Source organism: Zootermopsis nevadensis, unplaced genomic scaffold (assembly GCF_977971745.1).
Source record: "Zootermopsis nevadensis isolate Lab colony 2312 unplaced genomic scaffold, Znev_1.0 Znev_ptg000022l, whole genome shotgun sequence".
NCBI lineage: Eukaryota > Metazoa > Arthropoda > Insecta > Blattodea > Termopsidae > Zootermopsis > Zootermopsis nevadensis.
In genome coordinates, this window is record NW_028259154.1 from 6887717 (window position 1) to 6912560 (window position 24844).

Genomic DNA, 24844 nt, shown 5'->3' on the forward strand with positions numbered 1-24844 from the left:
AATGCTTAAAATACAATTTACATCAAAAACATAAAACATGGATCACAAACCTAGCACTGGAAGCAGAAACTGCAATAAATCTAATTCCTATACAAAAACAAGATCATATACGACACATAATAGCTGACAAAATTGAACACCTAATTAAACAAAACAAAAAGAACGACCAATATAATAAAACACATATTAATGAATGGAAATTAATAAAAAATATCAAACAAAAATTACAACAAAATAAACTAACAATTACGCAAGCAGATAAAGGAAAAACCATCATAATACTCTCTATAGAACAATACCAAAAATACATTACTCAATTTATAAACAAAAATGAATTCACACAACTAACACAAAACCCAACACTAAAATATCAAAAGGAAATACAAAAAATAACCCAAAAGTGTAATAACATTTTTAACCATCCCAAAACACAATACTATAATCATAGCGCCACCGCACCAATCATCACAGGACAAATTAAACTACATAAGAACCCATACTCTATCAGACCATTAATAAATTGGACATCAGCCCCTGCATATAAAATAGCAATAAAAATGCAAAACATTTTAAAAGAATATTGTAATTTACCAAATACCTTTAATATAACAAATTCTATAAAATTAATAAATGAAATCCAACAATTAAATTTTCATAATAATAAAAATATACAAATTTGTTCATTTGACATCAATAATATGTATACAAATATTCCAACAAGCATGCTACGAGATATTGTAAGAGATATTCTAAATAGACAGAATATAAATATAGATCTAATAAATGAAATTACAAATATAACTAACATTATTATTAACCAAAATTATTTCCAATTCAACAATGAATATTGGAAACAAGAAACAGGATTACCTATGGGAGCCCCCACCTCGAGCATATTATCTGAAATATTCTTACAATATCTCGAGCATGATTACATAGTAAATATATTAAATAAATATCAAATTAAATACTATAGTAGATATGTTGACGATATACTCATGATTTTTGATGGAAAAAATACAGACATAAAAAATGTTTTAAATGAATTTAACAACATAAATCAAAATATACAATTCACTTTAGAAAAAGAACAAAATAATAAATTAAATTATTTAGATCTAACTATAATACGAAACGAAAATAACTTCGAATTCAAAATATACAGAAAGCCCACAAATACAAGCACCATAATTCATGCCTCTTCATGCCATCCGAATGAACATAAACAGATGGCTATTAACTACTTAATAAACAGAAAAAATACATATCCCATAACCACAGTAAACAAACAAATTGAATGTAACACAATAAAACAAATTCTAATAGAAAACGGATATAATAATTATGAATTAAAACCCAAAAATAAAATAAACAATATAAACAACATAAATGAAGACGGAAACGAAAATAAACAAAACAAATGGGCCACATTCACATATATAGGAAAAGAAACCAAATATATAACAAAAACATTTAAAACAAATAACATAAAAATAGCATTTAGAACAAAAAACACTATAAAAAACATCTTGAAACAAAAACCACAAATAGACACAACAAATCAATACGAAAAACCAGGCATATATAGGTTAAAATGCAATGATTGCCCGTTAACCTATATAGGCCAAACTGGACGCACCTTTAATCAAAGATATAAAGAGCATATTACAGCAATAAAACATAATAAAGACCATTCAGCATATGCAAAGCATATATTAAACACAGGACATTCATACAACAAAATAGAACATACAATGGACATTATAAAAATAATACAAAACAAACGACATAGAGACACCATAGAGAAATATCATATACAAAGAACACATAAACAAAACCTTGCACTAAACGACAGCAACATTTACACGAACAATCCGATATTTAACATTCTACAGTCCATTGACCCAACCCCCTAAACAACTTTCACCCAATATATATAGCCACACACGATACCTACAACTCAGTTGCTGTCTGCCATTCAATAACAACGGACACGCACCTCACACACAACCCGGTATGTTATAATACTTTATATTTTGTCATTGCATTTCTTTTGCTTGTATTACGATATATTTGAGTAATTCCTTAAAAAAAAATAATATAAAATTAGAGTAATATTATTCCATTTCCTATGTCGGTAGCCAGAATCACGATATGAAAATTAAAATTGATTTTGCAGATATAGGCACCCAGGCGCGTCTCCAAAATTAAATGAAAGAAGCCTGGAGATGTAATAAACGGATAAAAACAAAAGCAATATAAGCAGAGCAACAGATACACCAGATTTTAATTTTAATTTTGATAGACCTGACGATGATAGAATTGTATATCGAAACATGTCGTCAATTTTAAAATGTAACAATTTTATGTGAAATTTTATATGATTTTAACAATAAGCTTGTGTAACGACGGAAAATAAAAGTACTGTATTGGTGATACCCTTGTCCTCCAGGTTGGGGGTTGGGTGTGGGGCAAAGAACTCCACCCTGGAAAACAATTATTGTTATGATACTCTCAAAAGATATAAATACCTGTAACTCACAATGTAGTCAGTACATTTATTCTCCCATATTTCTTCCTTTGCTGTGGAATTTCTTTAAACATGCTCTGTGTTATGATATCCTGTATATTTGGCACATTACAGAATTATTCCTCCCTAACAATTAAAGACATACAGGTATTTATATCTTACATTTGAATAACAGTGAGAGCTTTCTTTTATTTATTAATCAAAAATGACAACATACAGAAAAACTGACAGGTTTACAAAATAAAATTATGATTTGAGAATTAACAACTGTGCTTTGTACTGACAGTTTTATGTTCCATTCAGTGACAAAGTTACATCACCACATATGTCAGTGTTGGTCACATGAATGGGTCAAAAGTCTGTATTATAAAGGCTTATTTTATATATGATTTCAAGCTTTCACGACGAAGTAACTCACTAAAATCTTCTTAGGCGATCAGCCACGTCAAAGGTTTAAACAATAAAACCGACATTTCAGAGACCGTCTTTGTCCCCATCATCAGAAGCCTGATGATGGGGATAAAATTTAATCTACATAATTTTGGTAATGTGGCAGAAAAATCTTTCTTATGGTCATACAAACATTATTATAACATTGGAAGTTATAAAATAGTCAGGGATGTGGTAATGCTACCCAGACTTTCCTTGTGCCCTACTCCCAGACCATTATAATATTCCTACTCAGAACCACTACTAATTATTGGGTACAGGCCAGTGGGAACTAGTTGTCACAGCCAAGCATATGACTTTGATTTGTCTTGTTTTGTGATTGGTGTTTGTCTGGACTGAGAATAAAGAAGATGTTGAATAAATAACCATTAGGATGAACAAGGATGAGAAAAGAAAAATAATGTATGCAAATGGCAGCAAGAGGAGTGCTTATAGGAGAATGGCATATTTCAATAGAAACACCAGTGGATGAAAGGGGGCATCATGCCAAATATACCACATTACATAATTCCAAAATCCTTTTGTGAAACATTTTGTAATTTGGTGAATATTTAATGAGAGGAACATAATTTTACATTGTACTTAACTGACAGTTGTTATTATTCAACAAAGTACTCATGCAAGTGATCAATAAATAGCCTGCTTATTGGCATCACAACGATTTATATGCAGGTTAAGTATCATTGTTACTTGTGTTCTCTTTTTCCACAACATATTTTTCATATTACACAATAAGTACAAAGGTGAATTTTATAACATTTGATACAAATATATAATTGTGTATAAAGAGTTTTATCATACTAAATAACATAAATTGTTTAAAACTTATCTTACTGAATATGGTTGGTTGGTGGCTAATGTCCCAGTCTTAACTATTGTGGGGGAGCAATGTAGGTACTCCACAGAGTGCCCCATGGACTTTGGCTAAACAGAATACAATTCAGTGATAAAGGCTTCAGTATTTAACAGCCTGACTGGCCTAACTAAGCCAGGAGATGACATTAGATTCTGATCTTGATTAGATTCCTGAGTGTAACAATTCATTAAATTTTTCTGATGATACTACAGACTTTGGAATATAAAGGACTCCCTACATTTAATTAAAATATGGTAAGTGGGTCAATATGACAGTTACTGTTTGAACCATCAGCTGTGGTTACAGTGTATAAGGATGAAATGATTATCTCAACATTTGAATTTCTACTGCATCTGGTTGTTATGACATATAATCTCTCTTACAAACCATAGAAAAACCAACAGAGCAACATAAAATTGTGTTTAAACAGATGAGTTTAAGGGGCATGCCTGGAAAAATGTTTACCTCTAACATTTAACCATTTTAATAATAAATGTTAAAAAATCCAAATGAACAGGAAATATAAAAACAGAAGTAGTAATAGCACTATCATAGAATATGCATGCTTTACTCCTTGAGAAAGGACCCAGTACCCATTGGAGGAGGCTGGGTGGGGCCCAGAGCCAGTCTGGACACACAAGCTAGAGAAAGAAATCCTCCACACCTGTCTGATCCTCAAGTCTGTAGTCAGTCACTACACTGACCTACCCTGGCTCTTCCCAGAGCAGTTTGCATGGATGGGGACATGCTTTTCTTAGTGTTATTCAGATTCACCCACTCTTCATCATGAACAATTAAATAGGAAAGGAGAATCAGCATCATGCCAACCAATGACATGTAACTGAGAGCAGATCAAATTTAAATCCTATTTGTATCAAGTACAGTTTTACAGTGGACATGTAAGATTTGAGGTTTTCACAGCAGTGAGAATAAAGATTTCTGTCTTCTGGGTTGTTGTACCAATGTTGGTAAATATCAACCAGATTACAGAGTGCAACAACCCAGAAGACAGAAATCGTCTTTACAGTGGATAGTTTCAAGCTTAAACTTGTAAACATACCTCACAATTATAAATCCAAACTTAATAATACAGGGTTATTCATAATTCCCTGACACATTACAAAAAATTGTTAGACTTGAATGATGCAATGGATAGTAACATAGGACATGCTGATAGAAAAAGGAACTTTCCAAGTTTATTTTACATACCTCATAAATGCTCTATGTGTCCGCCCTTTGTGACGCAGCAGATGTCAAGCTGATAATCCATTTCAGCCCATACCCGCTGCAGCATGTTACGATCGATTTGTGAGATGGCAGACATGATTCGTATTCACAACTCATGCAGATCCCGTGGCAGAGGCTGTACAAAGACCTTATCTGGAACGTATCTACACAATAAAAAATCACATGGCGTCAGGTCAGGTGATCGGGGTGGCCAACTAAGCAGCACATGGTCATACAGCATTTATGAGTTTTGTAAAATAATCTTGGAGAGTTTCTCTTTCTATCAGCATGTCACATGTTACCATCCTTTGCACCATTCAAGTCTGGCAATTTTTTGTAATATATCAGAGAATTATGAATAACTCTGTATAGTTCAGAGAGCAATTCTGGCTAGTGACAGTCATCAGACTTGACTGTTGGCAGCATTGTCTACTGTCTTTGGCACAGTTCTACCTAACAGGCGAGGACCAGCTATGTATATTCCCACTGCTCCGATTGGGGCAGTTAGCAAGATAGATAGCACAGCTATAGTCAGAACTTGTGATGCCAGATCTAATTTGTTCATGTCCACTGGAACTTCCTTGCGTGCCAAATCCAGAGCCACAGGACCAAGGGCAGCCTGAACAAAAGTCACATATAAGGAAAAACGTATGATGCACAATTCACATAATAGGCTGGCTGAAAATAGAGCAATTTTTAAGTTAACAACAAACTGAAATGTTGTCGCAACAATAGATCATTCATATCCCTGTTGCAAGAGTACTTGTACGAGCAACAAGAGAAGTGACTATCTGGACAGAAATTAATTTTATATTTAACATTATAATAGCTAATATTTCCATTTGTGTCCTAATTTAACCTTTCTAGCCTCTCCCTGATTTGGCATTAATAAGGAGTCCATTTCTAAGGTAGGGATATCTGTGAGAAAGATTTTGTTAACAAACACCCCCCCCCCCCCCCCCCCCCCCCAATGATGGCAAGGTAAAGAAGCCTGCAGATTAATGTGGACCTAAACTGTGATGGGATCCCACACTCATAATGTCCCACATTTGTTAGGGGTTAGAGTAAGAAAAAGCACGTGCAAAAATATCTTCACTGGTTGTATCTGGACCTTTAGGACAGTAAGTATCAGATCACCAGGTCTCCTTCTTAGGAATAACTCATATTACAGCAAAAACAGGGTGAACATAAATAGCCTGAGTGGTTTCAAATGTTTATTTAACAAAAACTAAACAGCATATGGAAGTGAAACACCACTAGATAGATACTTATGAAAGTGTTCTCGTACATTAGTGGAGTTTTATATGTGCTCCATTTGTGGCTCTGCACAAATCAGAGCAATACTAGATTGTTCTGCATAACTGTTGGTCTTGTTTGCTGTATCTATCAAAGTATGTGAATGTGATCATGCACCCCACAGGGATGGCAACTCTAATACCAACTTCCATCTAGTGCCAAAATCTAGAAAGGTGTAACTTTACATCCATGCCCCTTATATACCTTCATAGTGTTATTACCTGAACAGTTGCTTTTGGGAACCATGCGATCGTCACAAACAGCATCTCTTTCAGGTTCAGTGTTCCTCCCATGGTTGCCAAGCAGCTTGCCAACAGTCGCAACTAAAAACAATATATTTATTAACTGGTTGAGTTCTTACACACGCATCCAGAAATATTGCTGGTGGATCAAGAGAATTGTGTTTTCAGTCTTCCTTCTGGGATTCGGGCATATCTAGCACTAATGAGATATAATAAATAAAAATTAACTTTACTTTTTTCTGTAGCCTTTAATTGCTTAGCACCTTGTTTCAAAACATCATCAACCTGTCCTTTGAACAGAGTGACAGGCATATATATTAATGCTTTTATAAATTTTCTTCGTTGATTTTGATATGACCATATGTGGTCCTTGCCACACTGTAATGGTGAAAGTGAGGTTCAACTTGGCAGGCCTATCTCAGTTAAAACGAGTGGAATGACATATTTTCTAGATGCAATCTGTGATTTTGCACAATTCATTGTTTCATAATTAATTACAGTACAGATTCATTGCACTGAGTTATAAAAGTTTTCATTAGTTCATTATCATCATCCATGTGTCACTGCTTACACAAGATCCAGCTGACCGTACATGACTTCATCATATCACTAAACCTGTTCAAACTGAGTTAAAGTTCAGCCAGCAGCCCCATTGTACAGGGTTTTAAATCCCATATTAACCATACTATAAAGGTTAAATATTCACCATATAAAAACTGTTTTCAAATAAAACGTATGTCTTAATACTTTGAAGCTATTGTTCATCTAAATAATATATTCAAATTCTGGCTCTACAGCAAAAAAAAATCATCTTCATTACAAAATTAATTGGGTAATACTTTTAGGGAAATAAACACTGTTTACTATGAGAATTATACAAAACATAAATGCAGGGTGAGTCAGAAGTATGTTTACCAACTTCGTGTGCATGTTCCAGAATCAAAAATAAGAAAAAATGTTCCTATGAACATGGGGTCGCAAATGATTCATTTTCGAACTAATAGCCAAAAATAATTTTCAATATATGCCTTTATTGCCAAGTATAATTACAAGGATATTTCTTTATAACAGATGCTCAAAGGTTGCTCCTCCATTCTCCACACATGCCCGAGCACGATGTACACAAGACTGATGAATTCGTTCGTACACACCAGGGTTTCCTCGAATCATCTGGCATGCATTCTGCACATGGTCCCATAGGTCATCATCATTGTTTATGGGTGTTGCATAACCGACGGACTTCAAGTGACCCCACAGATAAAAGTCCAATGAAGTCAGGTCCGGTGACCTTGGTGGCCATGATACTGGGCCACCACGCCCAATCCATCACTGAGGGTACTGTTCATTGAGATGATATCTGACGCGATGGGAGAAGTATGCTGGGGCTCTGTCGTGCATAAACCGCATTCGTCTTCTTGTATTCAGTAGTACATCTTCAAGGAGATGTGGCAAGTGTCTTCTTAAGAATCATCAATATGAAGTTCCTCTTAGACGCGATGGAAGCATGTGTGGACCAATAAGCATGTCGCCAACAATTCCTGTCCAAATGTTAACTGAATATCTTTGCTGGAAGCTGGATTCACTTTGATATAGAATCAATTCATTGAAACTTATTTTTGTCTATTATTTCGAAAATGAAACATTTGCGACCCCATGTTCATAGGATCATTTTTTCTTGTTTTTTAATCCTGGAACACGCACACGAAGTTTGTAAACATACTTCTGACTCACTCTATATACTGTGGGAGTAAAATTCAGTCACTGAATATTAAAACAAGCAGTGAATTTAGTTACCACTGGTTGTTAAAGGGTAAATGAGTCCTAAAATTGTCATGTACAATTTTTTTATGGTGAAACATTTTTAGATCTTTTGTAGAATTCTGTTTGAACTTCATGCAAAGTTGGGATTTTATAAGATGAACAGAAACCCAATTTGCATTTGTCTGAAAACATTTCATATAGACCCTTCTCCCGTATATTAATATCCATATAGTATTTTCACAAATGAAATGTGGGTGATCAGATAGCTGTTTCCTCATAGTTCTGTAGTCGCATGAAAACTATTATCTGCAAGAAAAACCTAGAGCATACTGACCATAAGACCCACAGCCAAGACACACAGACCATACAGAATTGTGTTTGCTTCCAGCTGTGAGAGATCTATTTCTGTGCCGATGAGACCAAATAGCACTGGCTCAAACACCTTCCAGATTACACTGTATATATCTGCCACAGGATTCTGCCAGGAGAAATTATACAATTACAAGAAAGTTACAACAGTGCATTTAGCATGTGGCTCCTTCATCTTGTGTTTCTTAAGACAAGAAATATTTTCCCATCCAAATTCTCTTGCATCATATTTTCCCTTCTCTGTAAGTAAAATGAGGTTAATGATGTATCATTCATGTGTGTGTCTTTATCCCTGTCTTTCATCTTATTTCCATGAAACACATAATGAACACATTTCTTTTGCAAGCAACACTTCTAAATTTACTGCTTAAAAATATCAGCATAGCAGTCATGTAAACTAACAGGGAGTAACAACAATGTCACTTCATGTTAAAATCACTGAATTTCTATTGTGACAGACTTCTTGACAAATGTGTAACTTTCGTTGTGGCCCATTTCATATAAAACAAAATATAAGAACCTGCTGACTGCATGTTTCAGTTCGGAGAATTGTGTGATATCCACAGTTCAGAGCAGGAATTTTCCTGTAGTGTGAACATGGGGTTAGTGTAAAAATATATGCCCAAATTGGCAGATTCATGGTAAATAGGAAACACAAGTGTATGGTGAGGATGAATTAGGAGGAAGAAGACATGGGAAGTCAAATTTGGTTTCTGGACTCCTGGTTATAGTGCTATTGGTTATTGGTGGAGTAGAGATGAATCTGGGAAAACAACTTGAGCAGTTGAAGATAGATCCATTTCTAGCATGTGAGAAATGAGAAGGAGAGTTAGGTGGTGAAAGAGTAGTTTGAGACACACAAGCAAGAAATTTCTGAACTAAGAAAGTAAGCATTACCGTAGGTTCCATATTTGACAAATGAGGTAATAAATGAAGTGATTACTGAATACAAACAAATTAAGCAGACAGTGAGAGAATGGGAGGAAAGACAGTAAATGCTGCATAGCTAAGTAATATATTTGGAAAAAAGACACTAGAAGGATATTTTAATTTTCAGATCGTCAGAGAAGCATGATGAAGGGTACCTCAAAACTCTAGGAATGATTAATATGTTTATGGGAGATAGAATGAAAATTCTTAAGGAATACCAATTGTGTGGCTAGATGTGAATGAGAGGGAAATAGCTAACTGTAATGAAATTTATTTATTTCTCAGTGAAATTATAAATGGTGACAAGTAAGAAACTAAATGGGTGTGGATGAAGATTTTCCTTAGAAACAAGGAAGGTCAGGAAAGGTCTGATCCCATATTATAGGATGCTATGAAGAGGGGACACAGCCTTTTTGAGAAAGGACAAGTTGATAGTGAATGGGCAGGTTTATGATTTGGAGCACAGTATTAAGAAATATACAATGGCATTGAATTTTATGTGAAGTGTGTAGAAAATGAAGTGACAAACTTTGTTGAACAAGAATGATGTGAGATGTGGACGTACCTTAAGTTCTAAATTTGTTTAATATTTTTATGGATGATGATATTTTGTAAAAAAAAAGTGTTATGGACACCTAGGTTTGAAGCAAATGGTGGCAAAGTTGGAGATGAGAAGATAGTCAGAGGGGAAAGGTACTTGCTTTGCATAAATGAGGATTTAGCCTGTAGGAAAATAATATAAATTATACTATCATAGCCTATGTAAAGAATTTTTATAAATATGAATATAAATTTAGATGCAAATGGGAAAACAAAATCAGTAAGATGGAAGTATTAGTTGAGGGTAAAAGAGAATTATAGATGCTCATGGAACTATTAAATGGTGTTCAACTCTATGTACTAGTGCATCTCAGCATGTGAAATTCAGTATGGTAATAAGTTATGGCAGAAGGCCTTAATCAACACTTTGAGTGCTGATATTTATATAGAAGTATACTTATTTGTATGCTACCAGTGGTACATGCTGCTTTTAAAGCATTTGGTACACAAGTTTTCTCATTGCATGAATATTCAGCTCTGACTGATCAGATTACTTGATTACACGTGTGAGAGAGATATAGAAGCTCTGTTGAATCAGTAATATTTCTCTCTTTCATCTGAAAGATAAATTTTGTGTTTGGAAAACAAGTTTGTCAGTTGGCAATGGTAAACATGGCAGACAAATTGTATAATGGAGGCAATGGTAATGTGCTGTTTGTAGTGATGCAGTGATAGTGATGGTAAAAACAAAAAGTAAGCCTCCTCACTCATTCACAATCATAACGTAGGACAAGAATATTTATGCATTCATTAATATTACAGTAATTGCAAAAACTAAACACAACAAAAAATATACAACACAGGATGTTACAGAAGCTTGTAAAAATGTAGGACTTAATAAGTTGATTATATTTTAGCTGTCAAGACATTCCAGTTTTCTATTGAAACCTAAGATTTGTCTCTTTTGTGTTCAGAAAAGCCAGCCTTGTCCTAAGCCAGCCCAGTCCAGTTCACATCATAAAGTAAATTGTAAATGCCCTTAACAATGTTGTATGTACATAATTATTTTTACAGTTTCAATCCACTTTAACACACTTTTTCTGTGATTTGAAGTAACAAATGGAACAAAATATGGGCAATTATAAGTACAGAAATTGTGTATTAGAAACTGTTAATAGGATTCAGCAGTTGATTAAATGCAAAATGTCAAGGTCAGTATTAGAACTCACAAAACTGCTGCTCCAGCCTAGCATCTTCCAGCCAGAACAGGCTAAAAAGGCAGCTACAATGCAAGCAAGTGGACCTGCTCCTGAGTATCCCACTAGACTACTGCCCAGGACAGCAAACAGTCCACCCCCTCCTATTAGGAAGGCTCGTTCCCTAACCACCCACACCTGTAACACAGACCATTATCACTGTGAAGATAATGGAAAAAATTACTTATGTTGCTTAGAAACAAAACCATAGAAATAAGCACAGAGATTTGTGTTTTCATAACAATAAACAAATGTATCTGCGCTTTCAGATATGTAACATATGGTATTCTTTAATACGTATGCAGAAATATTCCTTTATAGTGATAAGCAAGTGGTTTTTTATTAAAAAACACAGAAATTAACCTGAAACTGAAGAAATAATACTGACTGGAACAAGGATAAACTTTATGATGTTTTAAGGCTTCAGTTATGGAAAAAAAACTTAAGAAATGTAAGTATTGTTTATCTCCACTCTTTGTCACATCTGTATGCTGGTATCTTCTTTTTATAAAGAAAAAAACATTGTTGATATCTAACCTGATATAGAGTTTATATCTTAATTGCATCATGCTTGTGTTCCTCAATACAGTACTTTTATTTTCCGTCGTTACACAAGCTTATTGTTAAAATCATATAAAATTTCACATAAAATTGTTACATTTTAAAATTGACGACATGTTTCGATATACAATTCTATCATCGTCAGGTCTATCAAAATTAAAATTAAAATCTGGTGTATCTGTTGCTCTGCTTATATTGCTTATGTTTTTATCCGTTTTTATTACATCTCCAGGCTTCTTTCATTTAATTTTGGAGACGCGTCTGGGTGCCTATATCTGCAAAATCAATTTTAATTTTCATATCGTGATTCTGGCTACCGACATAGGAAATGGAATAATATTACTCTAATTTTATATTATTTTAAGGAATTACTCAAATATATCGTAATACAAGCAAAAGAAATACAATCACAAAATATAAAGTATTATAACATACCGGGTTGTATGTGAGGTGCGTGTCCGTTGTTATTGAATGGCAGACAGCAACTGAGTTGTAGGTATCGTGTGTGGCTATATATATATGCAAAGCATATATTAAACACAGGACATTCATACAACAAAATAGAACATACAATGGACATTATAAAAATAATACAAAACAAACGACATAGAGACACCATAGAGAAATATCATATACAAAGAACACATAAACAAAACCTTGCACTAAACGACAGCAACATTTACACGAACAATCCGATATTTAACATTCTACAGTCCATTGACCCAACCCCCTAAACAACTTTCACCCAATATATATAGCCACACACGATACCTACAACTCAGTTGCTGTCTGCCATTCAATAACAACGGACACGCACCTCACATACAACCCGGTATGTTATAATACTTTATATTTTGTGATTGTATTTCTTTTGCTTGTATTACGATATATTTGAGTAATTCCTTAAAATAATATAAAATTAGAGTAATATTATTCCATTTCCTATGTCGGTAGCCAGAATCACGATATGAAAATTAAAATTGATTTTGCAGATATAGGCACCCAGACGCGTCTCCAAAATTAAATGAAAGAAGCCTGGAGATGTAATAAAAACGGATAAAAACATAAGCAATATAAGCAGAGCAACAGATACACCAGATTTTAATTTTAATTTTGATAGACCTGACGATGATAGAATTGTATATCGAAACATGTCGTCAATTTTAAAATGTAACAATTTTATGTGAAATTTTATATGATTTTAACAATAAGCTTGTGTAACGACGGAAAATAAAAGTACTGTACTGATATAGAGTATTAACAGACAGAAAAAAAGTATTTACTTGCAGTTATTCTATTGAGAACTATAAACAAAAACAGTATTTCCATACAGAATGAAGCACTCATAACCTCTGTGTTGTGAAAAATTAACTCAAATGATCATAATCTCAAAATTCTAATTGACCATGAAACTGGTATCTTTTGAAAGACTCTTTAACATTCAAGTTGCCAGACACCACAAAAATAAGGAATATTGACAAGTGAAACATAACCTATCAGAAGGTTAATATTCAACAGCGAAACATCAAGACAGGGAAATAAATTATTATTGTAGATGACATGAAGATTATAATGAATACTTACATCATCTTTATGAGGAATGAACATCAAAAGAATTCCCCAACCTATTCCAAAACTCAGCCCAATTACCACCTCTATGGGACCATGTACTAACTGCTGCATCAGATCACCTGTAACACCACACCAGAACTAGAAAATAGTGGGCGAGTGTGGTAAAAAAAAGTGTGTGCATGTGTGTGTGTGTGTGTGGAAAAGAAAATATATCTCTGCTGTGTTCAAAACGGGACTGACTGTCCTGACTGAAATATTTTGTTATCCTTGGCCTTTCCTGGCAAATGGTGGGAAAATACCTTAAAATATGCTGCAATTCTTTCCTCAAACATTTCTCTTAGTTTATACATTTATTACATAACCTCATTCTTGTGGAGTTGCCATTTTTTTAGGTTCCCTATTCTCATACTCCACAACTGTCAATAATTCCAGCTAACTTCCTTCAAATGCTTTCTGTCCCTGCTTTAAACAACATTATTCATACCTGTAGAAAAGATGAGTCCAACAACCACGCCAAACCCTGAGATGGCTACAATGTCATCGATGCTTGAAGCTGCTATGACAAGAGTTGCAATTCCTTTGTCTTCACCATAGCCCTTTCCTTGAAGTGCAAGCAATGACGGTACCACCACAGCAGGGGACACTGCCCCCAGTACAAACCTAGAAACATATTTTACATACATAATTATGGCGCATCATTTAATTACACAACCAAGGAGTTAACATCTAGATTGCAACACTTTTTTAACAAATGTTTGTATGCACTTTTCCCAGTGTAATAGTTTCTAACATGCCAGTTTTTATGATGAGTTGTTAGCCCCCACGCCAAACAACCAAGCTGGAAAATTACCCTTTGTTAGTTGTCTGTGACTGCTATTTAAGTCTACTAGCAGCTACACTTAATATCTGGAAGTCATCTTCTCCAACCATAATAAGATAATTTGCCATGCTGCAATGGCAAAGGACCCACTTCAAGTTGTGAGGGTGTGGACTGGAGTAATGTAGCTCAGGATAGGGACTAGTGATGGGCTCTTGTGAACATGGCCTCTCAGGTACCACAATTGGCAGGGAAATTCATGACTCAATTGCCTGGAGATAATTATATTCATTTGGCCTGTCATCCAATCACTGACCAGCCTTTAATTTGGAGAGAGGTAAAGAGCAGTTGCTTCATGCTGCTGGTGAGACACATCTAAGAAAACAGTCACTTGAAGGAATAAGGAGGAGATGGGAAGATAACATTAAGATAGATCCTAGGAAAATGGTTTTTGAGGATGGGAAACAAATGAAACTGGTTTGACATCATGTTCAGTGGTAGGTTTTGGTATTAGTGGTGTTGGACCTTCATGTCCTTTCAGCAAGAGTTACCTTATCTCCTGCATTGAAACTTAATAATGTCAGTCCATCTTTACACTCACACTGTCTTCAGCAGATTTTTCAGTCTTACACTCTTGCTTACCAGCTGCAGAAAGCATCTCAGTATGGAATAGCAAGCACCTGTCATAAAATAACTGACTTGCAAGAACTTAACTCAGTATTGCTTTATATATATTGTGGATTCTATGTTTATCTAACATGAATGGAGGGATAAAAGAAATGGCTATAGCATTTTAATTATGAAACCTCAGAGGAAGAAACAATGGGGCAGATCAGGCATCGATGAGGGAATAATACTAGCATGAATTTTTAAAAAAAAAACATGTTGTGAATTTGTGAACTGCACTGAACAAGCCCATAATTCGGTCTTGTGATGACAGTAATGATCTTTCAGATTCACTGACAACAAAGAATATGAACAACCAAGTATCAATGCTAAGAAGATCCTGTACCAAGGAGTCATTTCTCAATACAAGCACTAGTAACATTTATGTAAATTAATGTACTTAATATTTAAGTTTTGTTCCAAAAGATATAGCCTCCAATCTGAGGCTCAGGGGTATCAGCTTTCCCAATCAGGTCATGCTCTTACCCAAGCAGGATGCCCCAGAGCCAGGGGAACCCCAGCACCAAGTGGGCAACCACTGCAACAGTTGCAGCTTCCACCAGACATGGGATGAATGCCAACTTCACAACAACAAAACTTAACCTCTTTAGAGCAGCTGCATCCAGGCCGAGACCAGCTTTGATCAGGATGACAACCATTGCTACCAATCTGAAACACAGGGTCATAAGTGCCTTCATATCATTGACTTTAGTTACATGATTTGAAGACTGAAGAGGTCAGCAAATATTCATAATTTTCTTAGTAGCTTTGGCTTACAACTTACTTAGGTGAAGGAACATTTCTTATAAATAAAAATGGAAAGGTACACTCCAGTGGGGTCCGCCTTTTTCAATCACATTATTTACAAATCTGCATTCCTGTGTAGTCCTAATATCCACTTGTTGCAGATACAAATCAGCATCCATAATATACTGAATTCTTATAGCAAAGACAGATATTAAAGATTTATAATACAGGCTACAAGAATTGCCAGAGACATTTTTCTTCTATGTACTCCACTCAAAACTGCAAAATGAATATATCAAATATTTTATGTGGGGAAGGGGTATTTTGGTTTCATAATTTGAAAGTAATGTGACACTATTAACATTTATTCTCATTTTATTCACGTTGTGCTGCAATCTTATGGAAGAAATTACACCAATTTTTTTTATTGTATTTAATTAAATATGCATCAGATAAAAATATTCAAAATCAAAACGTTATATCTTAATAAGCAGGATATGAGGTTTTCACGGTGGTGAGTCTGAATTGCAGCACTGTGTAGTCTGGTAGACGTTTACCACCAGACTACATGGCACTACAAACCAAATGACAGACATCATCTTGTATGTTAATGACATACATATTATATGCACTGTACCAATTATTTTGCAATTTTTAGAAAATCTGTAGCATATTTTAATTTCCTGTAAAGCAGACACTCGGTTAGACTGATACAGGTCTAAATCAAATATGCCTTCAAATTTTGTTCTAGGCTGATAATACCAGATGTCATTGAAATTAGTTACTTTATGAGATGAAACAGATAGGAATGGCCTCCAAATTATGTGTTCATTTTTTGAACTTCAAGTACTGTGCCTAGGGCAAGGTTCACACCCTGTGCAAAGTACTGAGCTGTTTAGACATTAGAATTCTGGACCATACCCACTTGCTTCTGGCATTCAGACACCCACATTTCTTACCTCAATGTGGACACAGCAGTCGCATAAGGGCCTGTCATGTGGAAGAAGCCAATGTTACGCAGCAGGATACCCATCACAAGCATACCAAGTAACGGTGGGAGATGAATCAATGAAATAAGCCAACCAGCAAGATACGCAAGTACAAAAAGTGTGGCAAGAGCAAACACTTTGCCCTGAGGCAGCACAGCATCCTGGAATAACGTGAATGTGACACCCCAGAGCAGCAGTAGTATCAGGAGAAGAGTCACTACTCGTAAGGGAAGGTTCATCTGCGGACATAAATTTGCAGGGGCCAACCTCTTCCCTGTCCTCTTCAGAACAGAGTATCTGCAACATAGAGGAACTGGAGATGAACTTGATGAGATACTTTTTAAATAATTCTCATTTGCAGATTTCTGTGATGGATGCAAATTCTATCGGACAGGATATCTGGAAGGTCTCGGACCCCGTTTGGGATAAAATGTTGAGACAATTTCAAACATCCTGCCAGGAATTGAATCTAGTCACCCCAGTTTATAACAAAATATCTCCTAGAATCAAACACTGTTAGAGTGCCACATCGTGTCCACCACCAAGCATTGGCACTGAATAGGAGTAAGCAGTAAATTGGAAATTTTTAATTATTAATATTATTAATATATTGAAGTGCCATATGGTATGCAAAATATTGTAGTTAGGATCTTGAGGGCAAAAGAAAAGGCAAAATTTAAAAATGTATATCCATACTTGACACCTTTGAAATCATGCCATCTTATACAGTAGACCTCTGACAAAATACTGACTGAGGGGTTTACCCCATAAAAGAGAGATACATTTTATATTTTACTGGCTTGCACCAGGATATTGTTAGATGAGATTTCAGGTTCTCATAGTGGTGATGTGTCAGAGGTGGTTGCTGCCTCCGTCATCAGGGAGGTCACACTCTGAAGCTAGCTGCCCTCATTGATGTTTTTATGGCTTTTCTCAGGATTTTCAGGCAAAAGCTTGAGTACCACCTTAAAGTAGGTCACAATCACTTTCACATCCTTTCCAAATCGACACTCAGAATTCATTCTGCCATTCATTGCTAAATAACCACTGCAACTGAACAGCACCATTAAATAAACTCAGAATCAGTCAGTCAAAACCTAAGCCTCCAGAACGACCTCTTCCCTTCAAATTTATGAACCTAAATTGTGTATGCATTTCTAATTTCTCCCATGCATGTTTTATGTCCCACTCATTTCTCTAACAGTATAGTGTTAATTGTTAAATTATGAAACCCTTCATTATGTAGTTTTCTCCATTCTCATTGTTTTCATAATTCCAGATATTATTCTTTATGTATCTCGTAAAGTATCTGTCAGTGCGACATTGAATTTCACACCATATAAAACAAGCAGTTGAATTATAGTTCATTTAGTGTTGTTATGATGAAGTAAGTGATCACCACAAGCTTATCTATCTTCATTCTTATGACAGTTTGCATGACTAGTAGAGTGAACAATGATATATACTTGCCTGTGCTTGGAATCTGTTGGCTCACCCTGTCCATTTAAAGCAGCATTATCTGTTTTTCCAGATTGCATAACAGTCATTTCGACAATTTTTAAGAGTTCTGAAAATTAACAACATCCATTTAATGCATGGCACAACAAATAATTGCTGCTACTACTGTTCAGGCGCTGGCGTGACTTTGCTGCAAAGAAAATTATGAAGGCTCGGAAGCAAATATCCAGTACTGATTTATTCAAAAAACAAACCCTTTCATTTACAAATTTGTATCACGTTAAATACTATTTTTATTTGTGAGATGTTTCATCTGATGCCGCACTGTATTTTCTTCGAAATTAAATACTTTCGTAAATTTAGTTATAATTTGAATTGATATTTACCCTAGTCTTTTTCATCAGTCTTCCATATCGCACGACATTTTCGATTATCCGACCATCTTTCGGTCCCGTTTAGGTCAGATAATCGGAACTCTACTGTAATATGGAAAGACCAAATGAACATAACAGTAATTAAAATAACTACCAATAATGGATACAGTGACGAAATTACTCTCGAACTAAACAGAAGAAAACAATAACAATCCCCACCAAATCAGTGAAAAAGATAAATGGGTATCATTTACATATAGAGGTAAACAAGTTAGGAAAATTACTACACTCTTTAAGAACACTGATGAAGTTGTGAGTTGAGTTTCATGCAGACTAGGATTATAACAGACCAACAAAACCAAATTAAATTTACCGTTACTCGAAATAGTTTTTAATACGAAACATAAATCACCACTGAGCATTCAGTGTGTGCACATGATGCAGTGAATACATAAACTTATGGTAGATAATGAATCTTTCCCCTTGCCTAGGTCTGAACCCATGCTCATAAAGTTCTTTTGCTTAAAGAATGCATTTACATGTTTCTGCTGTTAATAATGCTTTAACACCTTTACCATTTTCATCACTCCTTTGATTGAGTAAAGGATTTGTTTGCTCTGTTGCAGTTTCTGCTGCATTGTCGTGTGCAACTTCGTCTATATTCATTGTGAGCGCTGCAACAGAAGCAAATAAAGATCACGTGCAAAGTTTGTTTACTTGCAAGACAAGATTCAGAAAGTTTACTATTTTGTGTACACTGACATTCTAAACTAACTAGATGACTTACCGAACCCGAAGGTTCATCACCGAATTAACCAAAGCCCTCCACCGGACCCTGTCCTGGGCCAACAAAATCCAGTCTCCTTCAACTCCCATCTCCCATAGATCCCGCCTGACATTGTCCTCCCATCTACGTCTAGGTCTCCCCATCGTCCTCTTCCCCTCAGGCTTCCCAACCAGTTCCTGGTGCACACCTCTTGTCCCATCCATGCGCGCTACATGCCCCGCCCATCTCATTCTTCTCGACTTAATCACCCTGACAATATTGGGGGAGGAGTATACAGTCAAACCTCGGCTCACGAACTTAATTCGTTCCTGAAGGTCGTTCGTAAACCGAAACTATTTTCCCCGTAGGAATTAATGTAAAATGGATTAATCCATTCCTGGACCCCAGATGATTGCTTATTTAAAATTTTGCAACAGTACTTTGTGCACAAGTTCTTAACACAAAATCAATGGAAACCATTAAATACATCACAAAAAAGATAAACACAACACTAAGCAGATCAAATATAGACGAAAACTTAATTTAGTTTTACCGTACCTGTATGGAGGAGAGTTGACGGCGTAAGTGGAAGGTGGTGAGGAAGTGAAATGTTATTGTTTGGAAGGGGATTCTTTTTCTTTTTTCTGTCTCTTGGCACCACTCGACTCTGCATCAGACTCACTGGACCTCTGTCTCAATAAAAAGTTGTCCAGTGTGATTTGTTTTTGTCTAAGTTTTAAAATGTTTCTAAAGTGACACATGGCATAATCATTGAAAATGTTTATACTGCGGCTTGCTACTGCTTTATCGGGGTGATATCGTTCCACGAAACTTTGCACCTCACCCCATTTTGCACAAATTTCACGGATCAAAGAAGTAGCAAGATCAGAGACACGAACACCATTTTCATGTTTGGCTATGATTTCTTTCTTAACATCTATCATGATATTGGTATTTTTTCTTTTCACTTTGCTGCTATCATTGTCTTTCTTTGGCCCCATGCTGGATCATTCTTCTACGAATACTGCCAACGCTGATACTCCCAGCTTATCGCTCCACGATGTTGACGGCTTGCGTGTTCGTAACTCGAGACACAGTACGTCATCCGAGACGCTTTGTGTTCGGAAAATTTGTTCGTAAACTGAATTGTTCGTGATCCGAGGCGTTCGTGAACCGAGGTTTGACTATATATTTTTAAGTTCGTCATTATGTAGTTTTCTCCAGACCCCATCGTCTTCTCTCATAGGCCCAAATATCCTCCTCAACACCCTGTTCTCAAACACCTGCAATGCCTCTGTACACGAATCTGTATACGAATCGGCTGGTTAACGCTGTTTGAGGAAATTACCACTGTTTATATATTTATATGTGGTCAAAGAACAGAGCTAGTGAATTTTCAAGCACGTGGTACAAAAGATATCATTGGGCTGAAAGGTGATGATAATTGTGAAGTGGCGTACAGGGGATAGATGGAAGAGCTTGTACCATTCCGGAATTTCATAGAAGATGCAAAGACAGATTCTAATGTAGTACCTCCGAAAAACTACACGCATCTCCAGGCCGAAAACGTATCGAAACAAACGAAGCAGTCAGAATCGATCGGAATAAATCGCTTCTGTTGTATACAATACAGTGACACTTCCCTTCAAAATAAAATTTACTACGGAATGCATCTATAAGTAGGAAACTGGCTTAACAATAACAGTTTTAAAAATAAGGTTTTCATTGTAGGATTTGAGGTTTTCACAGCGGTGAGTCTGAAGTTGCTGTCTTCTGGGTTATTGCGCCGTGTAGTCTGGTAGATTTCCACCTCCACCTGGAAATTACCAGACTTCGTGGCGCGATAACCCAGAAGACAGCAATCTTCAAAGTTTTCATTGCGTCAGGCAACAGCGGTTGCAATCAATGTTTCCATGGGAACAGCACTAAGCGAACCGAAGTGCATACCCATAGTAATTAATTTCAGTTGTCGATTACATAATCGAGGCTGATAAATTATGCTAATACGAAGTAGGATTTTAGGTTCTCACGGCTCTGAGTCCGAAGGTGGCTGTCTTCTAGGATGTAGCGCCGTGTAGTGTGGTATACGAGGTGCGATCAGAAAGTTTCAAGACTGCGCCTATAAAAACCCGTACACTTATCTCAGGTATTAAATTCATCCATCACCCTCGAAGTAGTTCCCCTGGGAGTGAACACAACGATCCCAGCGCCGCTGCCAAGCCTGGAAGCATCCCTAGAAATCTTTCTTTGTCAGCCTGTCAAGCACCATCTGCGATTCTGCCTGAATCTCTTCTATCGTCTCAAATCTCCTTCCCTTTAGCTGAATTTTCATCTTTGGGAAGAGGAAGAAGTCACACGGAGCTTAGAAAGGAAGTTGGGGTCGGTTCTTGCAAGATCTTTGAGCTCCTGACAAACGAGAAGTCGATTCTGCTTCTGGTCCTCAGACAGGAGCCTTGACACAAACTTGGCTGCGATGCGTCGCATGTGGAGTTCTTCTTTTAGAATCAGCTGACAGGTCCCATAGCCTATCCCAACAATGTCGCACAAGTCGTTGATGGTACGACGTCGATCTTCGTGAATGGCCTGCCGAATCTTCGTAACATTTTCGGGCGTTGTGCTCGAAGATGGTCGTCCAGAACGCTCGTCATCATCGACAGAGGTTCGGCCATTTTTAAAACGTGAATGCCACACAAACGTTTGTGCACGACCCATTGCGGACTCCCCAAATGCTTGCTTTAGCATTTCATAGGTTTCCGTAGCCGTTTTGGCGAGTCTTTGGCAAAATTTGATGCACACGCCATTCCGAAATCGCAGGAGGGTCGGTGTAATGCACTACCAAAACGCCCGTAACTAAGAAACAAATGCTAATTAGATGATGCCGGCTGGCACACTGATTCACTATGAATGCAGGCCCAACCCCTTAGCGGCAGAAGCTCGTACTACATCCGGTTCGCCCTCTATTGACACAGTCTTGAAACTTTCTGATCGCACCTCGTAAGTTTACCGACGTTTCAGAGGTCTTTGCTTACTCCATCATTTGCTCTGTTGATGGAGGCAGCAAGGCCCAATACGGTTTGTCAGCTGGAAGAGAGCTTATTTTTCCGCTGGTGTCGCGTCAAGGTACATATTGGAAAATGAAAGTACAACTCCATGCATCCACAGACCTCACACCAGATGAGGAAAATGTTTAGCATAGCGCTTAGATCCCCTTTACCCTGATTCTAATTGAAAAAGATATTGTAATTAATAACAATACTCATGTTTTAATCCTGAAATGGCATCAGCAATCATACAAGCAGCCACTGTAACTCCAACAGGCAGTATCTTTCTTGAACATCTGATGGTTACTCAGCTCATCAAGATATTTCCTACTTTTATGGATCAAGAATGTTCACTGCCGTATTCATGAAAATTTGTTGATGTGGAACAGTGCCATTCGTTATTCACACCGGAATGAGTCCATTCAATCAGACATTGTGGCTGGTTGGTTAACACTTTTGCTTCATATTCAGGAGGTCCCGGATTTAAATCTCGACCTAAAAAACGGCTGTCCTGACAGGTTTTTGAGGATTTTCTCAGTCCTTCTAAGCAAATGCTGAGGTACAACAGAGGAAGTCATACGAAATTCAATACTTGAGTCGGTCAGCTAGTCAAGAACTTCTTGCCTGTTATGGAACCCAAAGATTCACTGCCACTGTATCCTGGTCCAAATGAATCCAGCCCCACACGCTATTTATTTAAAATCCATTTTGCGTGTTCAATATCATCCTCGTACTCAAGTGCTACTAGAAATAACGGCGTAATGCAGCGAAATAAAGGTAAAAGAAACCGGGGTCAAAGATATTTTTTCCGGCAGTCTTCTACAACAATGTTCATCAGACACTCCATGCTGAGAGGTTATTGTGACGAGGAGAAAAACCCCGTCCCTGCTGGGAATCCAACATTGGTAACCCAGCAATGTCGTTTTATTGGGTCGAATGTCCTATAACCAGGCCCGATTGGGTGTGCTCTTATCCCGTTGTCTTTCTTTCCAACGCCATCTTTATTCGGTTTATACTACAGTACGTCCTTACCTGTGGCCACGAGCTGGGGAGTGGGCCTTGATCACTTACATATTGGGATCCAGCTTAAGGTGTATTAGTCCTCGTAGTTCTGTGAGGTACTCTCCGTTGTAGGCAGAGGCCTTGCGTCGAGCTGATCACTCGTCCAAGGAGTCCTATCAAATGTACCTCCCCAATGTAAAATGGGCCTAGGTCGTTCATAAAGGCGACACTATGCACGGCACCGCGAACACAATTTTACGAAGGCTCAAAATTGTCTCTTGAATGTTGCTCTCCCCGATAATGAAAGCGCTCGGGGACAGAATAATATGTAGTTTGGATGTCGAAAACTGCCAAAATTTCAAAAACTAAAAAAAAAAAAATCTGGTATTTTTGCGCCCATACTGGCATTCATTACCGGGGTGTTCACAGTAAAAAAAAATACAAAATTTAAATTATTTGTGTCATGACTTTCTCCAACTTCAATTTTAGACGTTCGAAATGAGAATAAAGTAGCACTTTACTTTAATTATTACACAGGAACCTTGACACTTCTTTATGTATTGTTATTAATTTTATTTCATAATTTGTAACCCCAATTATTCTGACGTCCGCCTAGTCCGCCATTCATGTCTTGGGAACCTCTGAGATGCACGGTATGTATAAAATAGATTCAGAATAAAATTAAATTCGCCCTGCAAGTTTTAACGTAGACTTCCAATTTGAAATGCCATAGAAATGTGTTTACCAGTAATGGAAATTAGACACGAGAATGGACTGGCGTGCGTCATTCCACACACATTGCACAACAAGCATTACATAGTAGAACGCCGGCGGAAACAAGGGTTGCTATGATAAAAATCGCTGCAAGAACATTGGTCGTCCAGCCACAACTTATTACGGATTTGCGGCTGCAGAATGACTGAACTGTGCATTTCATAATAAGAGTGCAGGACGAAACTAGAATTCGCAGTTTTTTCCCCAGCACATTTCAAGATGTGATTCATAGCACACCGAACACGAGACATACAACTAACAAAAGGCACTCGGATATAAATAGCTTCTCCCTGGTGCTAATGTGAAAAGCAAAGAGAGCAAGCTTATTATAAAGTATTCAACACGTAACGATTTGCTTCACTTACTCCTTAAAGCTGCAACCCGTTCTACTAATGCAAACACACTGCTAGTATACAAAACAGCTGACTGACTCACCAGCTGGCCCAACTTGGGACGAACAGAGTGCCAACAGTTGAACAAGAACATCACTAGCGTTCGCGCCGCTATTCCAGTGACGTAACGACTATGGACTGTCAACGTGGTATTTGAATGCTGGGAATCACGTGTTCCCTATGATAAAAGTTGGTCATATGCTCCTGTGCCCTAGGTTCATGCATTGA

The 24844-nt window shown here is 36.8% G+C and overlaps 1 protein-coding gene across 1 annotated transcript; it reads right to left on the minus strand.

The window, feature by feature from the left end:
• Positions 1-1970: 1970 nt before the first annotated feature.
• Positions 1971-24707, minus strand: LOC110831034 (sodium/hydrogen exchanger 9B2). The gene is made up of 11 exons (XM_087353831.1): positions 24660-24707; positions 19217-19315; positions 18280-18376; positions 16780-17106; positions 15560-15742; positions 14075-14250; positions 13603-13709; positions 11431-11595; positions 8697-8840; positions 6581-6682; positions 1971-5682 (listed from the first exon to the last, which is right to left on the minus strand). The coding sequence occupies exons 2-11, from the start codon at positions 19305-19307 to the stop codon at positions 5467-5469; spliced, it is 1608 nt and encodes a 535-aa protein (XP_087209957.1). The 5' UTR covers positions 19308-19315; positions 24660-24707; the 3' UTR covers positions 1971-5466.
• Positions 24708-24844: the final 137 nt, after the last annotated feature.